The following is a 17,911-nucleotide window of genomic DNA, read 5'->3' on the forward strand; positions in this document are numbered from 1 at the left end:
CTAAGGGTAAGGGTCCCAGGAAGAAACTTCCAGCATTCAGCCCCAAGGTGGACTCCAGGCCAGTGGGACTCTGCGAGGAGAGGAGTGCTGGGCCCTGACTGACATCAGAGTGAGGAAGCTGGAGCCACAGCATACGGGCCAGCTGGGGCCATTCCAGCCCAGCCAGATGTCTCAGGAATGTGCTGAGCTGGGAACTACCTCGCTGTTTCCTCGCCACCCCCAACACTCACCCCACATCTGCTTGCTCAGGCTTGGCCTCTGCCCCACCCCTCTGCTCTTTCTCATAGGAAAGGTCTGGTGTTCCCCCTGGCCCCTCGCCTCCCCAGTCCTCTAGAGGGGCTGTCAAAGGCAGGGGTCCTTCTCTCTTGGCAGCCCGTGGCTGGGCTGACCCCGGGGTGGAGGGAGGTGGGAGGCTGGACTGCCTGGGAGGGGAAGTTCTGAGCAGATAGAGCATGCCAGACCCCAAATGTGGAACTGATTTGCAGAGCTGGAGAGAAAGGGGTGAAGGCTTCAGGGGCGGCTGAGGGCAGGGCTGGGTGTCCTCTCTGGGAGGGTTAAGAGAGGGGCTCTGGGTTTCTCATCCCAGCTGAGGGATGTGAGGGCCAAGGAAGTGGCGTGTCAAACTGGGCTTGGCTCATGGATGAGGTACAGATCCTTCCAGGTCAGTGGAGTTCATAGGGATAGGCTTAATCTGATTATGGCGGGTCCTGAATAAATCTTGGAGGGGTCACGGGAGTCCCCTAAGGACCAGGGCCCGGTTCAGTGGCAGCTTTATCCTCTTGCAAGGGTAGAGTTGCCCTGGGCCTCCCAGGCCAGCCTGGCCCTGCTAGGATGAAAGGGCCACAGCGGGGCTAGAGAGATGGCTTAGCAGTTAAGGCACTTGCCTACAAAGCCTAAGGACACAGGTTTGATTCCTTAGGACCCATGTAAGCCAGATGCCCAAGGTGGCACATGAATCTGGAGTTCTTTTGCAGTAGCTGAAGGCCGTGGTGCACCCATTCTCTCTACCTGCCTCTTTCTCTCTCTTAACTAACTGAATAAATAAATATAAAATAAAGAAACAGCCAGAGGGAACTGGGAACTGATGCTCCCAACCCAGTGAGAGTCACATCAGGGCATGGGGTGGGGGTTGTGAGACAGAACAGGTCTCAGGCTCACTGCTGCCTTGGGGAAAGCCCGTAGTTTTGTCTCCCCTGGGATTGGGTTTTGATTACTCAGACAGGCTGGCAGCTGAGGTCCCCTGATGGACTCTAGATTTCTTTTTTTTTTTTAAATTATTTATTTATTTTATTTATTTGAGAGGGAGGGGGAAGGGAGGGCAGAAGGGAGGGAGAATGGGTATGATGTGAGGGCCTCCAGCCACTGCAAACAAACTTCCGACAAATGCACCACCTTATGCATCTGGCTTATGTGGGTACTGGGGAATTGAACTGAGATCCTTTGGCTTTGCAGGTAAACGCCTTAACCACTAAGCCATCTCTTCAGCTCTAGATCTCTTGACAGCGAGATAGCTCAGAGGGGCTGGGGAACTACTACTTTGTCCAGCACTGAACTATCACTGGATTCCTCTGACCTGCTGAAACCGCTCTGCTCCCTAACATGGTATCCAATGCCTGTAATGGATCCCAATGAGTCTGCAGCTGAAGCTCCTGCACCTCCTTCTAGCTTAGCTGGACCCATCACTCCCAGCTCCTTAAACCTGCTGGGAGCTTCATTGCCACGTTTGCTTATGACCTGTGCCTGGAAGGCATTTGACATTTACCTTCTTTTTGTTTTTTGTTTTTTGAGGTAGGGTCTCACTCTAGCCCAGGCTGACCTGGAATTCACTATGGAGTCTCAGGGTGGCCTTGAACTCTTGGCGGTCCTCCTACCTCTGCCTCTCGAGTGCTGGGATTAAAGGCGTGTGCCACCACACCCGGCTGACATTTACCTTCTTAAAAAGAATGTTTTTTGAGTCAAGCCCAACAGACTAGACTGGCTTTTTTATATGAGAAAGTGAGAATGAGGGAGAAAGAGGAGAGAGAGAATTGGTGCGCCAGGGCCTCCAGCCACTGTACTAGAACTAGAGACATGTGTGCCACCTATGTGCATGTGCGACCTTGCGTGTTTGCATCACTTTGTGTGTCTGGTTTACACGGGACCTGGGGAGACGAACATGGAACCCTAGGGTATGCAGACACATGCCTTAACCACTAAGCCATCTCTCCAGCTCAACATGTTTTATTTTATACTTATTTATTTCAGAGAGAGAAAGAGAGGGAGGGAGAGACAGGGAGAAAATGGGTACATCAGGGTCTCCAGCCACTGCAAATGAACTCCAGACGCATGTGCCACCATGTACATTAGGCTTACGTGGTTTCCGGGGAATTGAACCTCGGCCCTTAGGCTTTGTAGGCAAGCGCCTTAACTGCTGAGCCATCTGTGCAGCCTGCATTTGTCTTCTTATTCCCACTCCTCCCATCCACTGAAGCCCCACTCACATGCTGCTTCCTTCAGGAAGTGGGCCCTGGTCACCCAGATCCAGAGTGCTCCCCCACCTGCGCCACCATTGTGTAGTCACAGACCGCTGCTCACTGGAGCCTCTCATGTTTTGAACTCTTCGTCAACTAGCCATTTCTCCTAACCTGGGACCTTCAGCATAGCACTAGAACACTAGAAGGATTTCACCCTTGAACCCTCTGAGGGGCCTCACACAGTGCCCAGGACATACCATGCCTCTAGTAAATTAATAACATTAATTAATGACTATTAAGCAGTCACTGCGCTGAGCCCGTTTGAGCTTCAGAAGGTAATGGTGCTAATGATGGCTTATTCTGTGGATCAGGAAGCTAAGGCGAGATAAGCACTGCCCAGCTTCATGTGGTCAGGCTACATTTGAACTCAGGCTCTGACTGCATAGCCCATGTTCTAGAAGCACCCAGGACATCATCAGCTGCCGAAGGGGGTGTTTCTGTTGGCTCTGCTCACACCCAGTACAGCAGCCAGTGGAGGGCTAGGTACTGGGTTCCTACTCCAGGCATGGAGTCCCGGCCTAGGGCCTCAGATTCTGTTCTTTCTTGGCCATCTGCCCTCCGAAACCCAGAAACACAAAACCCAGACACCAGTGATACAGGTCTTTATCCCAGCTATGTGAGAGGCTGAGGTAAAAGGATCACAAGTTCAAGGACTGTCTGGGTTACAGTGTGGGTTCAAGGCCAGCCTGGACAACTTGAGACCCTGTCTTAAACACCTACTACTGTTGTGCTAAATGGATGTGTTATCAAACTGCCTTCTAAATATTTATATCTATACCTACAGATTAGTACTGCCTTGGTCAGAATTGTTTATTTTATTTTATAATAGGTGACAATTAGATATTTTAGATTTATTTACTTATTTTATTTGACAGAGAAAGAGGGAGGGAGAGAGAGAGAGAAAGAGAGAGAGAGAGAGAGAGAGAGAGAGAGAGAGAGAGAGAGAATGGGCACACCAGGGCCACCAGCCACTGCAAATGAACTCTAGATGTGTGTACCCCTTTGTGCATCTGGTTAATGTGGGTCCTGGGGAATCGAACCTTGGTCCTTTGGCTTTGCAGGCAAATGCCTTACCTGCTAAGCCATCCCTCCAGCCCAGTAGGTGACAATTAATACAGGGACTCATAACTGGCCAAAGTGCTGAAAATAAGTGACTGTTGAGTGTTCACCCCTATACGAAATATCTGTATTATCCCCTCTAAGGCTCAGGGAATATTAGGAAAGAGGAGGTGGAAAGAATGTCAGAGCTGGATGGTAGGGAGGACTCTGTGGACCTCTGTTACCCTCACATGACATTGCCCTTGTACTCATGAACTCATAGCAGCTGCACAAGATAGGGTCGGTGACTACTTCCTCATGGACAAGAGAAGGGTTCATGAGACCCTCCCCCTCCTCCTCCCCCTCCCGGAGTAGCTCATGCCAGTTACTGGTAGCTGCGAGTCATTCCTGTCCAGGTAAGGGGTGGGAGGAAGAAAGGGGTCAGCAAGAATGGAAAGGCGATAAGGGAGGGTAATGGCAGTATATATGATCAAAATACAATATATGTTTATGAAACTGTCATAGAACAAATTTAAGAAAAAAAATAGTTGGGCCTGGCGGTGCACGCCTTTAATCCCAGCACTCAGGAGGCAGAGGTAGGAGGATCACCATGAGTTCAAGGCCACCCTGAGACTACATAGTCAATTCCAGGACAGCCTGAGCTAGACTGACACCCTACCTCAAAAAAAAAAAAAAAAAAAAGAGGGCTGGAGAGATGGCCTAGCGGTTAAGCGCTTGCCTGTGAAGCCTAGGGACCCCGGTTCGAGGCTCGGTTCCCCAGGACCCACGTTAGCCAGATGCACATGGGGGTGCACGCGTCTGGAGTTCGCTTTCAGCAGCTGGAGGCCCTGGCGTGCCCATTCTCTCTCTATCTATCTGCCTCTTTCTCTCTCTGTCTGTCACTCTCAAATAAATAAAATAAACAAAAAAGGAAAAAAAAAGAAGAAAAACTAGGGCTAGAGAAGAAACTCAGTGGTACAGTGGTAGAGTGCTTAGCAATCATACATGAGGCCTTAGGTTTAATTTTCAGCACACACGTACATACACACACACACACACACACACACACACACACGACCTTCCACCTTCCGAGGGGTCAAATGGATGGAAAAATAAGATCCCAGTTATCAGAGCTCAGCATAGCGCCAGAGAAGGAAGAAGGCATTCCTCCAGGGTGGTCTGAGGCTGCTGCCCTCCTTTGCAGGTGGTGACAGCAACAATCGCAATGAACAGCAGCCACAGCAGCAACAGTATCCTCTGCAGAGGGCCTACTGTGTGCTGGACACTGTGCTGGGCCTTCCTCAAGAATTTGCAGTTGAGTCCTAGAAATTTCTAGTTGAGTCCCCACTTTAGACGGGAAAGGAAGTCTGAAGGGGTCAAGCCCATGACCACTCTCTCACAGATGGGAGCCAGGCTTGTTCTAGGGCTGAGCAGTGCCAATGTAGACCGTGGGCTATGGATGGCCACCCACTTCCACTGCAGGTTCTCCACAGCCCAACTGGTTCCTTGCCGTCCCACCTTGGGCATGCTGTCTGCTCTGCTCAGCCTGGGAGTTGGTTCCCAGTGTTGGGGCTTTCTGACTAAGAATCTTTCCAGAACAAGTAGATTCAAGATTAGTGCTCAGGGCTGGAGAGATGGCTTAGCGGTTAAGCACTTGCTTGTGAGGCTTGGTTCCCCAGGACCCACGTTAGCCAGATGCACAAGGGGGTGCATGCATCTGGAGTTCGTTTGCAGTGGCTGGAAGCCCTGGCATGCCCATTCTCAATCTCTCTCTCTGTCTCTTTCTCTTTCTGTCACTCTCAAATGAATAAATGAACAAAAAAAAAATTAAAAAAAAAAAGATTCCTGCTCAGCTCAGCTCTTGCTTAAACTTCTGTAGTTTTGGGAGACCAAGATATTCAGAGCTGAGTCTGCTTCTCAAGCTAGCCAGTGAGTTCTCAGGTAGCCATGTTGTTATACTTTAGCATTCACTGGTATGCATTACTTATCTTCTCAGTGTATTTCACATTCAAAAAGAACATCATAATAAAATGAGACTAGGGTGCGATTCACTACCTAAGTGAATGCATGAATGAATGAGTGAGTGAATAAATGAAATATACTTTAAAAAGAAGGACCAGGCTAGAGAAATGGCTTAACAGGTAAGGCTCTTGTCTGTGAAGCCTAAGGACCCAGGTTCAATTCCCCAGGACCAACATAAGCCAGATGGACATGGTGGTGCATGCCTCTGGAGTTCATTTGCAATGGCTGGAGGCCCTGGAATGCCCATTCTCTCTTCTTTCCCTATCTGCCTCTTTCTCTCTCTCAAATAAATAAATAAAAATAATTTTTTGAGGCAAGCCCAACAGACTGCCCTTTTTTTAAATGCAATGCAAGGGGGGGAGAGAGAGAGAGAGAGAGAGAGAGAGAGAGAGAGAGAGAGAGAGAGAGAGAGAATGGGCACACCAGGGCTTCCAGCCACTGAAATTGAACTCCAGATGTATGTGCTACCTTGTGCTCATGTGTGACCTTGTGCTTATGTCACTGTGCATCTGGCTTATGTGGGATCTGGAGAGTCGAACATGAGTCCTTAGGCTTTCAGGCAAGCGCCTTAACCATTAAGCCATCTCTCCAGCTCAGAAATAATATATTTTTAAAAAATATTTTAAGCTGGGTATGGTGGTGCATCCCTTTAATTCCAGCACTCAGGGGGCAGAGGTAGGAGGATCTCTGTGAGTTCGAGGTCACCCTGAGACTATGTAGTGAATTCCAGGTCAGCCTGGGCTAGAGGCCCTGGAATGCCTCAAAGAAAAAAAACAAAGGGGCTGGAGAGATGGCTTAACAGTTAAGGTGCTTGCCTGCAAAGCCAAAGGACCCTGGTCTGATTCCCCAAGACCCACATAAGCCAGATGCCCAAGGTGGCACATGCATTTAGAGTTCATTTGCAGTGGCTAGAAACCCTGACGTGCTCATTTTCTCTTTTTCTCTCTCTCTAGCAAATAATAAATAAATAAAAAATTTAAAAAGCTGGGTGTGGCGGCACACGCTTTTAATCCCAGCACTTGGGGAGCAGAGGTAGGAGAACTGCCATGAGTTCAAGGCCACCCTGAGATTGCATAGTAAATCCCAGGTCAGCCTGAGCTAGAGTGAAACCCTACCTTGAAAAATCAAAAAACAAACAAACAAAAAAACCCAAAACAACAAAATGTTTTAAAAGAAGGACCATTAGATCCAGAAGTGTAAAAGTATGCTTTCTTTCTTTATCTATCCTCCTATTCATCCCTCCATCATTGCTACATCAACCCTTCTTTCCTTCCACCCACTCATTCATTCATCTCTTCTTCAGTGGTTCCTTCCTCCCCTTCATTTTACTCACTGATTTAGTTATTTGAGAGAGAAAGAAGGCAGATACAGAATGGGCACACCAAAGCCTCTAGCCACTGCAAACGAACACTGGACACATGTACCACTATGTGCACCTGACTTATATGAGTACTGGGGAGTTGAACCTGGGTCCTTAGGCTTCACAGGCAAGTACCTTAACCACTAGGCAATCTCTCCAGCCATTCCCTTCATTTTTACTTCCTTCTTTCCATTTTCTGTCTATCCCTCCATCCATCCATCTGCCCACCCACCTGTTGGTCCACTGACTAAACATCTTAGCACTATAGCGAAGCTAGGGAATAGCCAAAAATAATGAAGTGACGATCTGCCTTCAGGGAACCCCTTGTCTAGTTCAGCACTGGGAAGCCAAGGTCCAAGAAAGGGAAGGGAAAGGGCTTTCTTTGTCCCAGGTCCCGCGGTGAGTTGAGGAAGTGAAACAATGATGAGGGCGAGGACATTTCAGGCAGAGTGGAACCCACAGGAGCGGGCTCCAGTCCGTCTCCCTGCAAGGCCAGCCCTGGAGTCAGTGCCTGAGCACCGCTCCCAGGCTCTCCAGGAGGGCCTGAAGGGCCTGCCTCACGCAGCTCCTGCTTTCATTTTTGTTATTCTTTTGGAAGGGGAAGGAGGGAGTGGCTGCTGCTGTCCAGCTGTTAGGTCGGACCACACATCCCAGCCCAGATGTGTCAGCCTTTCTGTGATGGGCGAAACAGTTTCTGGGCCAAAAGCCAGGGGCCAAAGAAGCAGCAGTGAGGACTCCGTCCTTGGAGAGCAGGAGAAGCAGACTTGAGTTGGGCAGCAGGGAAGCCTGCTTACGTCTAGCTGTCATGTTAGACATCGATGATAAGGTCATGGAGATCAAGGTGTTTGACTATGCAGGGAAACCAGTACCTTTGACATATTTCCTTTGAAGATCAAGGCCTCTGGGCCATTTCCTGCACCTCTCAGATTCTCTTGAACCAGACATTCCCACCTCCACATTTCTGGCCTAGGGTCCTGCCACTGACTTTGTCTTCCTTTGATATATGCTCAAGGGGGTTACACAGAGTTCCAGCCAGAGCAATGTTCATGGTCTTGACTCAACTCCACCCAAATCTTCCTCTTCCCCCTAACCCCCTGGAGTGCTGAGACTTCCAGAAGAACAGTCTGTTCTCTAGCATCTGGAGCTGGTTTCTTGAGGGAGGTTCAAGGGCAAGCCAGGTCTCAGAGAGATACTCTGGGAGGGCCTTGGTACTGGGATTTCAGAGGCACAGTGACTTTGACTCCTGCAACATCCTCTGAGGGCTCTTCAGAGAGGTGAGGTGCAAGTTCCCTGAGGGACTCCAGAGAGCAGCATCCAGTGGCAATGAACGTAGAGCTGGGCGTAGTGGCACACACCTTTAATCCCAGCAGACGTAGAGCATCACTGGGAGTTGGAGACCAGCCTAGATCCATGTCAGCCTGAGCTAAAGTGAGACCCTACCTCAAAAAAAAAAAAAAAAAAAAAAAGGGCTGGAGAGATGGCTTAGCGGTTGAGCACTTGCCTGTGAAGCCTAAGGACCCTGGTTCAAGGCTTGACTCCTCAGGACCCACGTTAGCCAGATGCACAAGGGGGCGCACGCATCTGGAGTTCGTTTGCAGTGGCTGGAGGTCCTGGCGTGCCCACTCTCCTCTCTCTCTTTCTCTGCCTCTTTCTCTCTCTGTCTGTCACTCTCAAATAAATAAATTAAAAAATTATAAAAAAATAGAGGGAGGGACCTTTCTAAGGGCTCTGGCTCTGTCCCTGAAACTCCCTGATGCTCTAAGTATTATGAACCTAGAAGAATGTAGGCATGGCCTCATCTGATAGCCAAGATTCCAAACTCCACTTCCCTTGATGGCAAAACAAGAGTGAGAGAAAACTAGCTGGGGCTGGAGAGATGGCTTAGCGGTTAAGGTACTTGCTTGCAAAGCCTAAGGTCCCATGTTCAATTCCCCAGTACCCACATAAGCCAGATGCATAAGGTGCTGCATGCAATCTGGAGTTTGTTTGCAGTGTCTAGTGGCTCTGGAGTGTCTCTCTTCCTATCTGCTTCTCTCTCTTAAATAAATGAGTAAAATATTGAAAAAAAAAAAAAACCTAGCCTCTAGCTGTCGTTCTATGTTCTGGGCTCCTCCTGAAGGATTCTCACCCTGAACAGTTTTGTCATCTGCGCAAGGGACAGTGATTCTCCCACACACTCAGCAGAGTGGGGGCAGCGCAGTACTGTGGGCCAGGTCAAAATGCTTCTTGGTAATTTCTTTACCACCAGTGATAGGAAAACTTGAGGAGGGGACACAAGTTCCCCTTGGAGAAATCTTCCTTGATCTCTAGCTGGCCTCAGCCCTCCCCCACCCAGGGTCTGCTCCATCATGACACCCCATCTGCCTACCCTCCTATCTCTCATTTGGAGACCCAGTTGGGACTTCTTCATACAAGTAGCCCTGATACATTCATAGTGCCTTTTTAATGCCCAGCTACCGAAGAATGGACATGTGTATTAGTAAGTAAGAAAGAGCACAACTAAGCTGGGTGTGGTGGCGCATGCCTTTAATCCCAGAATTTGGGAGGCAGAAGCAGGAGGATCGCTGTAAGTTTGAGGCCAGCCTGAGATGACATAGTGAATTGCCTGGGCTAGAGTGAGACTCTACCTCCAAAAAAAGGGGGGGGGGGGCTTGTCTAATGGGTCCAGGGAGGCTGGGGGCAGATGGCACTTCTATGGGCATTTCTACCACTCTCAGGACTAGCCAGGTGAGAATCCTAAGGGCTTTCTGGAATTGTCAGAACACTTCTTGAATACTTAGGTCTATTTTGTTGTCATTAAGTTTTCCTTCCCCTTAGGGGTGCTGCCCCAGCCTAAAAGAATTCTCTCTACAAATATAGTAAATCCTTGAATAGATCAAAGTCCCCTACCACGTGAAGAAGCCCGAGTTTCTGTCCTATGTCCAGGCTCCGTCACTGAATAAAGTGGGACAATCTATTTGTCTGTGGTGGTGGCTTAGTAGCAACTGCCCTGGGGTCCCATGGGGCTCTCTCAGTTTGGCTTTCGATGTGTAAAAAGCTGCAGGATTTCCTTTTGTGCTGTTACTGACAGCACAACCCACCAGAAATGTACTGCTTTTTATTTACTCTACAAAGACATAATTCCATATTTTACATAATTTGGAAACTGTAGACTTGGCTTATTGCATTATTGTGGAGTTTTACTATAACTGACACCTATTTTGTGCCACGATATTATGTTAGGTTTATGGCAATGTGCAAAATTGATATGGTCTCTGGCTTTATAGAACTTCCTCATGGAGGAAATAGATAAACAGGCAATAAAGCAGCTGCAAACTGGAATAAAGTCCACAAAGAAATCAAAAACCCAACATCAAAAATAGTGGGGAGTGGGCCCCCAGTTTAAGAGGCTTCTCCATAGAAGTGGCACTGGGGCTGAAGCCAGGAGGCTGAACTGGAAATAACTTGAGGAAAAGCATTTCAGATGGCAGGAATAGGTTGTGCAAAGGCCCCGAGGCAGGACTCCAAAAGGCTTAAGCTTCAGCTGGCTGAGTGTAAATCTAAGAGTCCTATGTTCTAAAACAGAAGAAATAGGGCTGGAGAGATGGCTTAGCCATTAAGGCACTTACCTGCAAAGCCAAAGGACCCAGGTTTGATTCCCCATAACCCACGCAAAGCCAGATGCACAAGGTAGTGCATGCATCTGGAGTTTGTTTGCAGTGGCTGGAGACCCTGGCATGCCTATTCTCTCTCTCTCTCTTTTTCTCTCTCAAATAAACAAACAAATAAATATAAAACAGAAAGATGGACTCCCCAGAACCAGCCTCAAAGTTAAGTTCTGAGCCACAAGTTCAAATTCCCAATGTGTCAGCCACCTCTAGACTGTTCTAGACCAGGTGCTTCAGGGGTCTAGGCCATAGTGTGGAGATGGCTCAAAGTAATGACCACTCATTGGAAACCACCGAATAGCTTTTTCTGAAGCCGAGAGGTGGAATGGCTGGAAACAGGTGGCCTTAGCACCTTTCTCCCTCTTCTGTCAGACATAGAGAATCTTACCTGGGCCTCATTCATTCATTCACTCGTCTATCAATGATTGGTTGAGACTACCCTGTATGGTATTGCCAGGTACTCAGAAAGGAGCACTGAGCAAGACAGATGAAGCCCCTCAATGGTGGGAGAGGGGAGGAAGCAGAAACAAAACCAAACAAACTCTGACCCCAAACTCAATGTTTTAGTAGAGGAACATGTGGGGAAACCTCCCTTTTGGATAGGCGCTCTGAGATTTCCCTGTGTTTTTCTTCATTTTTCTTCAGTGGATTCTAGATCTGAGACCATAGAATCTTGGCCCTTCCATCCCTTTTCCTGTTGATCAGAATTTAAACACACACACACACACTCACTCTCTCTCTCTCTTCCCCTTTGGAGGGCTGTAAAAGACCCACCCACACAGGCACATCCAAACACACATTCTTGTGTAATCTCCCTAAATCCCCCAAAGGCTGGGGGGTCTCTGCTTCCCCCGTTAGTGTTAGTACAGGAGAAGCCAGACTGGTGATCAGGGAAGCAGTGATCAGTCTTATCCCTTACCCAGCCCCTTCTTTGGGCTGGGCCTGGGGTCCCCTCATCTGCACATTGGGCCTCCCCAGCTGCTCAGAGGGAGCAGCTCAGAGGGAGTGTGCTCAGCAAACATCCTTGCAGCTTCCTGCTGCTCCCCTTTAAGACAACAGAACTCTACCTTTCCCTCTCTCTCTTCTCCCTCCTCCTCTTCCTCCTTCTCCTCCACCACCTCTACCTTTGCCCCAAAGTTTCCAGTTGAGGCTTCTCTGGGATCCTAAGCCAGTTCCCTCTGGGAGAAACCAGAGAGGTCTCTTCTGGCCAAGAGGAAGGTGGGAAGACACACACAGACTTAGTGTGTCTATCCGCAGCTGCTATCCCCTCTCTCTCTGGTCCTCCATGCCAGTTCTCTGCACCTACACCCTCAGGCATGCACAGGGCTGAAGGGCCCCAAGGAACAATGGAAGAGGGCTCAAGAAGTCACACCAGGAGCTGTGGAGATCAGGCAGGGGCAGAGAGAAGCCCCCACCTCTGGAGGGAAGGCAGCTCCTCTCAGGGGTGCCTTTGAGAATCACATAGACAAGGTCTCCTCACAGAAGAACCCCAGCTACCCGCAGGAGCACCCACTCCATGTGCTCTCTCCCTATCTCTGTCCAAAGGAGTGCAGGTTTTTTTCAGAGCTGTATTCAGGGGACTTGTGCTTTTTGTTTTTTGCTTTGGGGTCAATAGAGCACACAAGGTTTCCACATGGTTTAGTGGCCTGTATGAGGACCTTTTTTTTTTTTGGTGCGCATGTAAATATGATGTGGGGATGCAGATGCATACGTGAGGGTCAGAGAACAACTTCAAGTGTCAACCTTGTGTGTGGCAAGGTTTCATATTCGCTGCTGTGCTAGCCAGGGAGCTGAGGGACTCTCCTCCGTCTCCCTTCTCATCTTCTCACCACAGGTGAAATAAGGTTACAAACACCTGCCATAGTAGTGTCTGGCTTTTATGCGGGTTCTGAGGATTTGAACTTGTACAGGAAGTGCTTTATTCTCCTGCATGGGAATTTTTCCTTTTTTTTTCTTTTGAGGTAGGGTCTTGCTCTAGCCCAGGCCGACCTGGAATTATTCTCAGGCTGGTCTTGAACTCACAGTGATCCTCCTATCTTTGCCTCCCACGTGGTGGGATTAGAGGCATACACCACCACGCCCAGCAGGAATTTTTTAAGTGGACACTGTCTTTTACATCTCTCCTAATCCTAGTGCAGAATTAAGAGGGAACTGGGGTGCTGCCGCTAGGGTATCCCTGCTGGAAGGGTCCTTAGCCAGGGTCCTTACTACCTCTCCCATCTGGTCTCTGGAAGAAGTCAGCCTCTTACATGCCAGGCCTTAGATTACTTTCATCTTTACACTAATCTTCTTACCAAATCTCTACAAGAATGCTACGGTGAAAAGTTTTGATGGGTTCATTTTTCAGATGAGAAAACCAAGGCCCTGAAAGTTAAAAAAACAAATAAAAACCCAACAAAATTTCACTTGGCTGAATGGTTCAGCTGGCTGGTAGCAGAAGCACAGAGAGAGACTCAAATTTCGCAGTCTCTAGCCAGGAGATCTCTCTCTACCCTCACCCTCATGGGCCCCCTACCCAGATGGGAGGGCAGGAACAAGTGCTGCTGGGCTTCTGCTCTCCAGTGCTCCACCACCTGACTGATCAGGACCAAGTCTGTAGAGTAGCAGCTGGGGGTGCCAGGTGGATGGCGTTCGGGGAAGAGGCTGTCAGTGGTCTTAGAGGTCATCCAGAAGAAAGTGCAGGGATGTCTCATGGGGTTCTGAGATCCACCAAACCCCCTGCCACTGACCAAATTGTTTACCAGTCCCAAGAGGGGATAATGCAGAAGGCCCAGAACCCTGTATGTTTACTCCTATGAGCTATGCTAGAACCATCCTTACAAAGACTTGGTCCAACCTTTCCTCGTTTCACAGACAACTGAGGCTTGGGGGAGGAGAACCAGAGGTATGGCCCCAGCTCCCAATGCAAGCCTCTCTGTCTGTATGTCCTTGGTCTGTCTTTCTGGCCACTAAGGCTCAGAGAACAAGCAATCCAGATGTGCTACGTAAGGTAGGGCAGGCAGACCTAACACCCCATGCATGTCTCCTTGGTTCATGCTCACATCAAACCAGCCGCCCAGGCAGTTACACGGAAGAACAAACATTCAAGTCCTGCGAGGACTTGGCTCTTGAGTGGCCAAGTTTGTCTTAGTCCAGGAGGTGGAGGCCAGCAGGTGGAGAGCCCCCCATGGAACTGACCATAGAGTGTGGGTGGGAGAGGGTAGACCGGTGGCTCACTGCCATGGGGGAGGCTCCCTTTAAAGCCTTCAGTCTAAATCTCTTCAGGACAAGCCTCTCTTTCTGAGCCATGCCCCTCCCCCATCCAGGCCTTAGGGCTGAGCCAGAGAGGGGAAGGGAGGAGGACAGAAGAGAGCCACGTTTCCTTAGGGAGGGAGGGAGGGAAAAAGAGAGAAAGAGGAGGAGGAGGGAAACAACCCAGAGAAGAGCTAGTCATGACCACAGGGAAGAAGGACCCAGAAAGCAGAGACCTGAGAGACTGAGAGAGACAGCCAGAGACACACTGATGGAGACGATGGAGAGAAAGGTCTCCCTTTTAGTGGTCACCTGGTGCTACCTGAGTCCCCTGTCTCAGATTCCTCCCTTAGAGCACCGGCCTGACTCCAAGGGACAGTCAAGGCTGCACTCATCAGTTTCTGGGTCTGGCTCAGAATCTGGGCCTGGCTCTGACCCGCTGGGTTTCTGGCTCTCTGGAAAACTTGGTTTTGCGCCCCCACGCGGAGATGCAGCCGCCGCGCCGCCCGGGCCCGAAAGGGAGTGCAGGACCGAGCGCCAGCGCGCAGAGCTAGCCTTGCGCTGGAAGCCCGGGGTGGCCGGGGGCGGGCAGCAGACGCGGGTGTGCGTGGGCGTGTGCGCGTGTACAGAATTGGCGTCTGTTAAGCTCCTATCTGAGCATCCAGGGGTCCCTACGCCGCGAAGTCCCCTTCTCCTAGAAGGCCGAGGCCAGCGCGTGCTGGGATCCAGTCCCCAGGAGCCGCGCACGCTGGCGCAAGCAGCGACTCTCAGCCCGAGACCGGGGCTCTAAAGCAGACGTGGAGGGACCTCGTGGTCACCACGCATTTCTCCCGGCGACCCTGCGCCCAGCTTCCTTCCTTCCTTCCCCGCTCCTGCGGGTCCGGGGCGCCACAGCACATCCCGAAAAGAGGTGCCCAGTTGTGCCAAAGGGGATGAAGATTCTCTCACTTACCGCATTGTTGAGGAAATCCGACTCGTTCAGATCCCCCAAGTCCAGGAAGCTGGATCCCGGGAACAGCCTGTCCGCGGGGAAGGGTTCCAAGACGGCGTCCATCGCGGCAGGCTCCGGGGATTCCCCCCGCGGCCGGGCACCGAGCTACTGCTGCGCGCCGGCGGGCTGCGGGCGGAGGGCGCGCGAGCGCGGGCAGGTCCCGGGCGAGCCCCGGGGAGGGGCGGGCGGAGGCGGCGCGGCCCGGGTCCGGGGGACGCGGGGGCCCTTAGGGCTGTCTCAGGGGCCCCGGGGGCACCGTGGGCATTTAGCCGACTCCTCCTCCTCCTGCTCCTCCCGGGGCGCAGCCGGCTTCCATGGGGAGCCCGGGGGTGGGGCTGAGGTCGGGGAGCCCCCCCCGGGGGGAGCCGGGGGCGGGGGAGCCCGGCGCTCCCCCGAGACTGGGTGGCTGCGGGTCGCGGTGTCCTCTTGGCGGCTCCCCGGGCAGGCACGGCTCCTGTCACTTTCCAGTCTCTGAACCCGGGAACCCCGGGCAGCGGAGCCCAGCTGGCCCGGGCGCCACGCCCCCACATCCACAGTCACGACAACTCAATATTAATGAGGAGAGGGCGTGGCCCGGGACCCGGCTCTCCTCTTTTAAAGACACATCTTCAAGTTAGTCGGCCTTGCTAGAATCCACCCTGAACGCTCAAAGAAGGGGCTTCAGGCAAAACCGTCCCAGTGCCTTGTAAGCATCTTGAAAGAAGAACCACAGCCCCGGATCGCGATGAGGGGTCGCAGTTATTATCCTTGAGTCTTTACTCTTGAGTCTGTTGCTAAACCCTGAACCAAACTCGAGAGTCTGGGGAACTCCATAGCAGCACATCTTCCCTCAATATAAGGGAGATTTTCACTTCCATCTCCAAGCTTGCTGCTCACGCTTCCTCTTCCAGGAAGCCTTCTATGCCAGACCTGTAACCGCTCCTGCTCACTCTTCATCGCCTTACCCCGTGCGCTCAGCACCTCCCGTTCCCAATCCCTCGTACGACACACGGCTCGCTTCTGACTATGACAAGGCTCGTACCCAGCTTCCCTGCAGGCGGAAGGAAGGGCTAAGTGAAGAGCTAGCGATCAGTCAACTATCCCTCTTCTCACCAACCACCATCACCCGGGGTGACTGTTCCGAGCAGGAGGGTTCTTCAAAACAGGAAGTTGGAGAACAGGGTAGTTTGGTGAGCCAAGGCGCTGGCAGGCAGCACGCTCCAGTCACCTGACATGCCCAGGCCCCCTTGGACTCATTACTTAAGTGGCCTGCCCCTGTGACAAGTTAATCTCTTAAAAGGGCTGATAAACAATCACATAGCACCTGAACAAATGGTAGTGGATCAGGAAGGCGGCTCCTGGAGAGCTGGGCCCAATGGTTCCTGCTTTATGGGATTAAGTGTGTCCTCGTTTGAGCTCATGAGCCAAAGACCTTTAAGGAGAAGAGGTGTCGTCACAGCTCAGGTATAGCTTGGCTCTGGAATCACAGTTAGTGCCAACATGGGAGACAGGCTCACACCAGTCGGAGACCTCAATGGTTTGCTAGTTTAGGGCGGCTGAGTAGGCAGGTGGCTGTCCTCCACCCAGTCTCAGGACCCAGTTGACATAGTTAGGCTGTCACGTGACTCTTGGCTCCTGGGCCTCCTGCAGAGTTTGCTGCTGAGAAGTGGCCTGATGGCGCTTGTTCTGGGGACCAGTTCACCAGCTCTGAGATGTTCCCTGAGGCCTAAAGCCATGCACTCTCAGAACAGTGGTGGGGAGAATTAGCATGCCCGGGTCATGAATATTTTTCCTAAGGTTATCACATCTGGCCAAATGAGAACATTCAAACACTGAGAACGTGGCTAACTCTTCTCAGGACAGGGGCAGTGGTCTTAGTCGGGGTGGACAAGCCCGTCTGAGTGAGAGAGCTTGAGGCAGCAGGTGTCTGGAATCCTGACTGCAGAACTGGAGTCCCTGCAGTCCCCTGGGAGGAGCAAAAGTGCCTTTCTGCCTGAGGTTGATTGGAAATTGTGCCTGTGTCCCCCCCCCCCACCCCCTTGCCTGCTCTGTAATTACAGACACAGGTACCATTTAAGTGATTGGGGAAGATTATATAGTTTTAGATAAGTAGGATTAGAGTGTCCTGTCTTTCCTTATTCTTATCCAGGTGAACACCCCAGGAAACCATTGAAAATAATCCCAGGGAGACTTTCTGGTTTTGGAACTTCCTGTGGAGTCTGAGAACAGAATCTCCCAAGAGAAATCCTGGGGGGAAGGGGTGGTGGGGAAAGAGGGGGGCTGGAAATGAAGCAGGAGCCTAACTTTCTTTCTGGAACAAGGGAATGGCAAAGCCCATCAGAGACAACGGCGGGGATGTCTCCTGAGATGAGGGCGCCAGGAATCTGTTCACATCCCCTATAAGTATTTTTTGAGCACTGACTGCTGATAGTTCCTATAGCAGGCTTTGGAGACAAGTGTGAGTGGAGGAAAATCTTCAGAGACAAAGATTGGAGAGATGGCTTAACAGTTAAGATGCTTGCTTGTAAAGCCTAAGGACCCAGATTTGATTCCCCAGTACCCACATAACTCCAGATGCCTATGGTGGTGCATGTGGCTGGAGTTCATTTGCGGTGGTTACAGGCTCTGGTGCACCCATTCTCTCCCTATCTGCCTCTTTTTCTCTCTCATTTTACAAAAGACTGAATGGGCTGGTGACATGGCTTAGCAGTTAAGGTGCTTGCTTGCCTGAAAAGCCAAAGGACCCAGGTTTGATTCCCCAGTACCCACGTGGAGCCCGATGCACAAAGTGGCACATGCATCTGGAGTTCATTTGCAGCAGCTGGAGACCCTGGTATGCACATTCTCTCTCTCTCAAATAAATAAATCAAATATTTAAAAAAAAATTTAAAAGACTGAAGAAGGGCTGGAGTGATGGCTTAGTCATTAAGGTGTTTGATGCAAAGCCAAAGGACCCAAGTTCAATTCCCCAGGACCCATGTAAGCCAGATGTACAAGGTGGCTCATGCACCTGGATTTCTTTTGCAGTGGCTGCAGGCCCTGGCGTGCCCATTCTCTCTCTCTCTCTCTCCCTCTCAAATAAATAAATAAAAATAAAAATAAATATATATTTTAAAAGACTGAAGAAGTA

The 17,911-nt window shown here is 50.7% G+C and overlaps 1 protein-coding gene across 1 annotated transcript in view; it reads right to left on the bottom strand.

The window, feature by feature from the left end:
- Creb3l1 (cAMP responsive element binding protein 3 like 1) overlaps positions 1–14,915 on the bottom strand; it is a 53,728-nt gene extending 38,813 nt beyond the window's left edge. Inside the window, exon 1 of the mRNA XM_004657195.3 lies at positions 14,764–14,915. Within this exon, the coding sequence (XP_004657252.1) occupies positions 14,764–14,865 (102 nt within the window). The 5' untranslated portion in view covers positions 14,866–14,915. The remainder of the gene's footprint in view (positions 1–14,763) is intronic.
- Positions 14,916–17,911: the final 2,996 nt, after the last annotated feature.

This window comes from Jaculus jaculus, chromosome 1 (assembly GCF_020740685.1).
Source record: "Jaculus jaculus isolate mJacJac1 chromosome 1, mJacJac1.mat.Y.cur, whole genome shotgun sequence".
NCBI classification, from domain to species: domain Eukaryota; kingdom Metazoa; phylum Chordata; class Mammalia; order Rodentia; family Dipodidae; genus Jaculus; species Jaculus jaculus.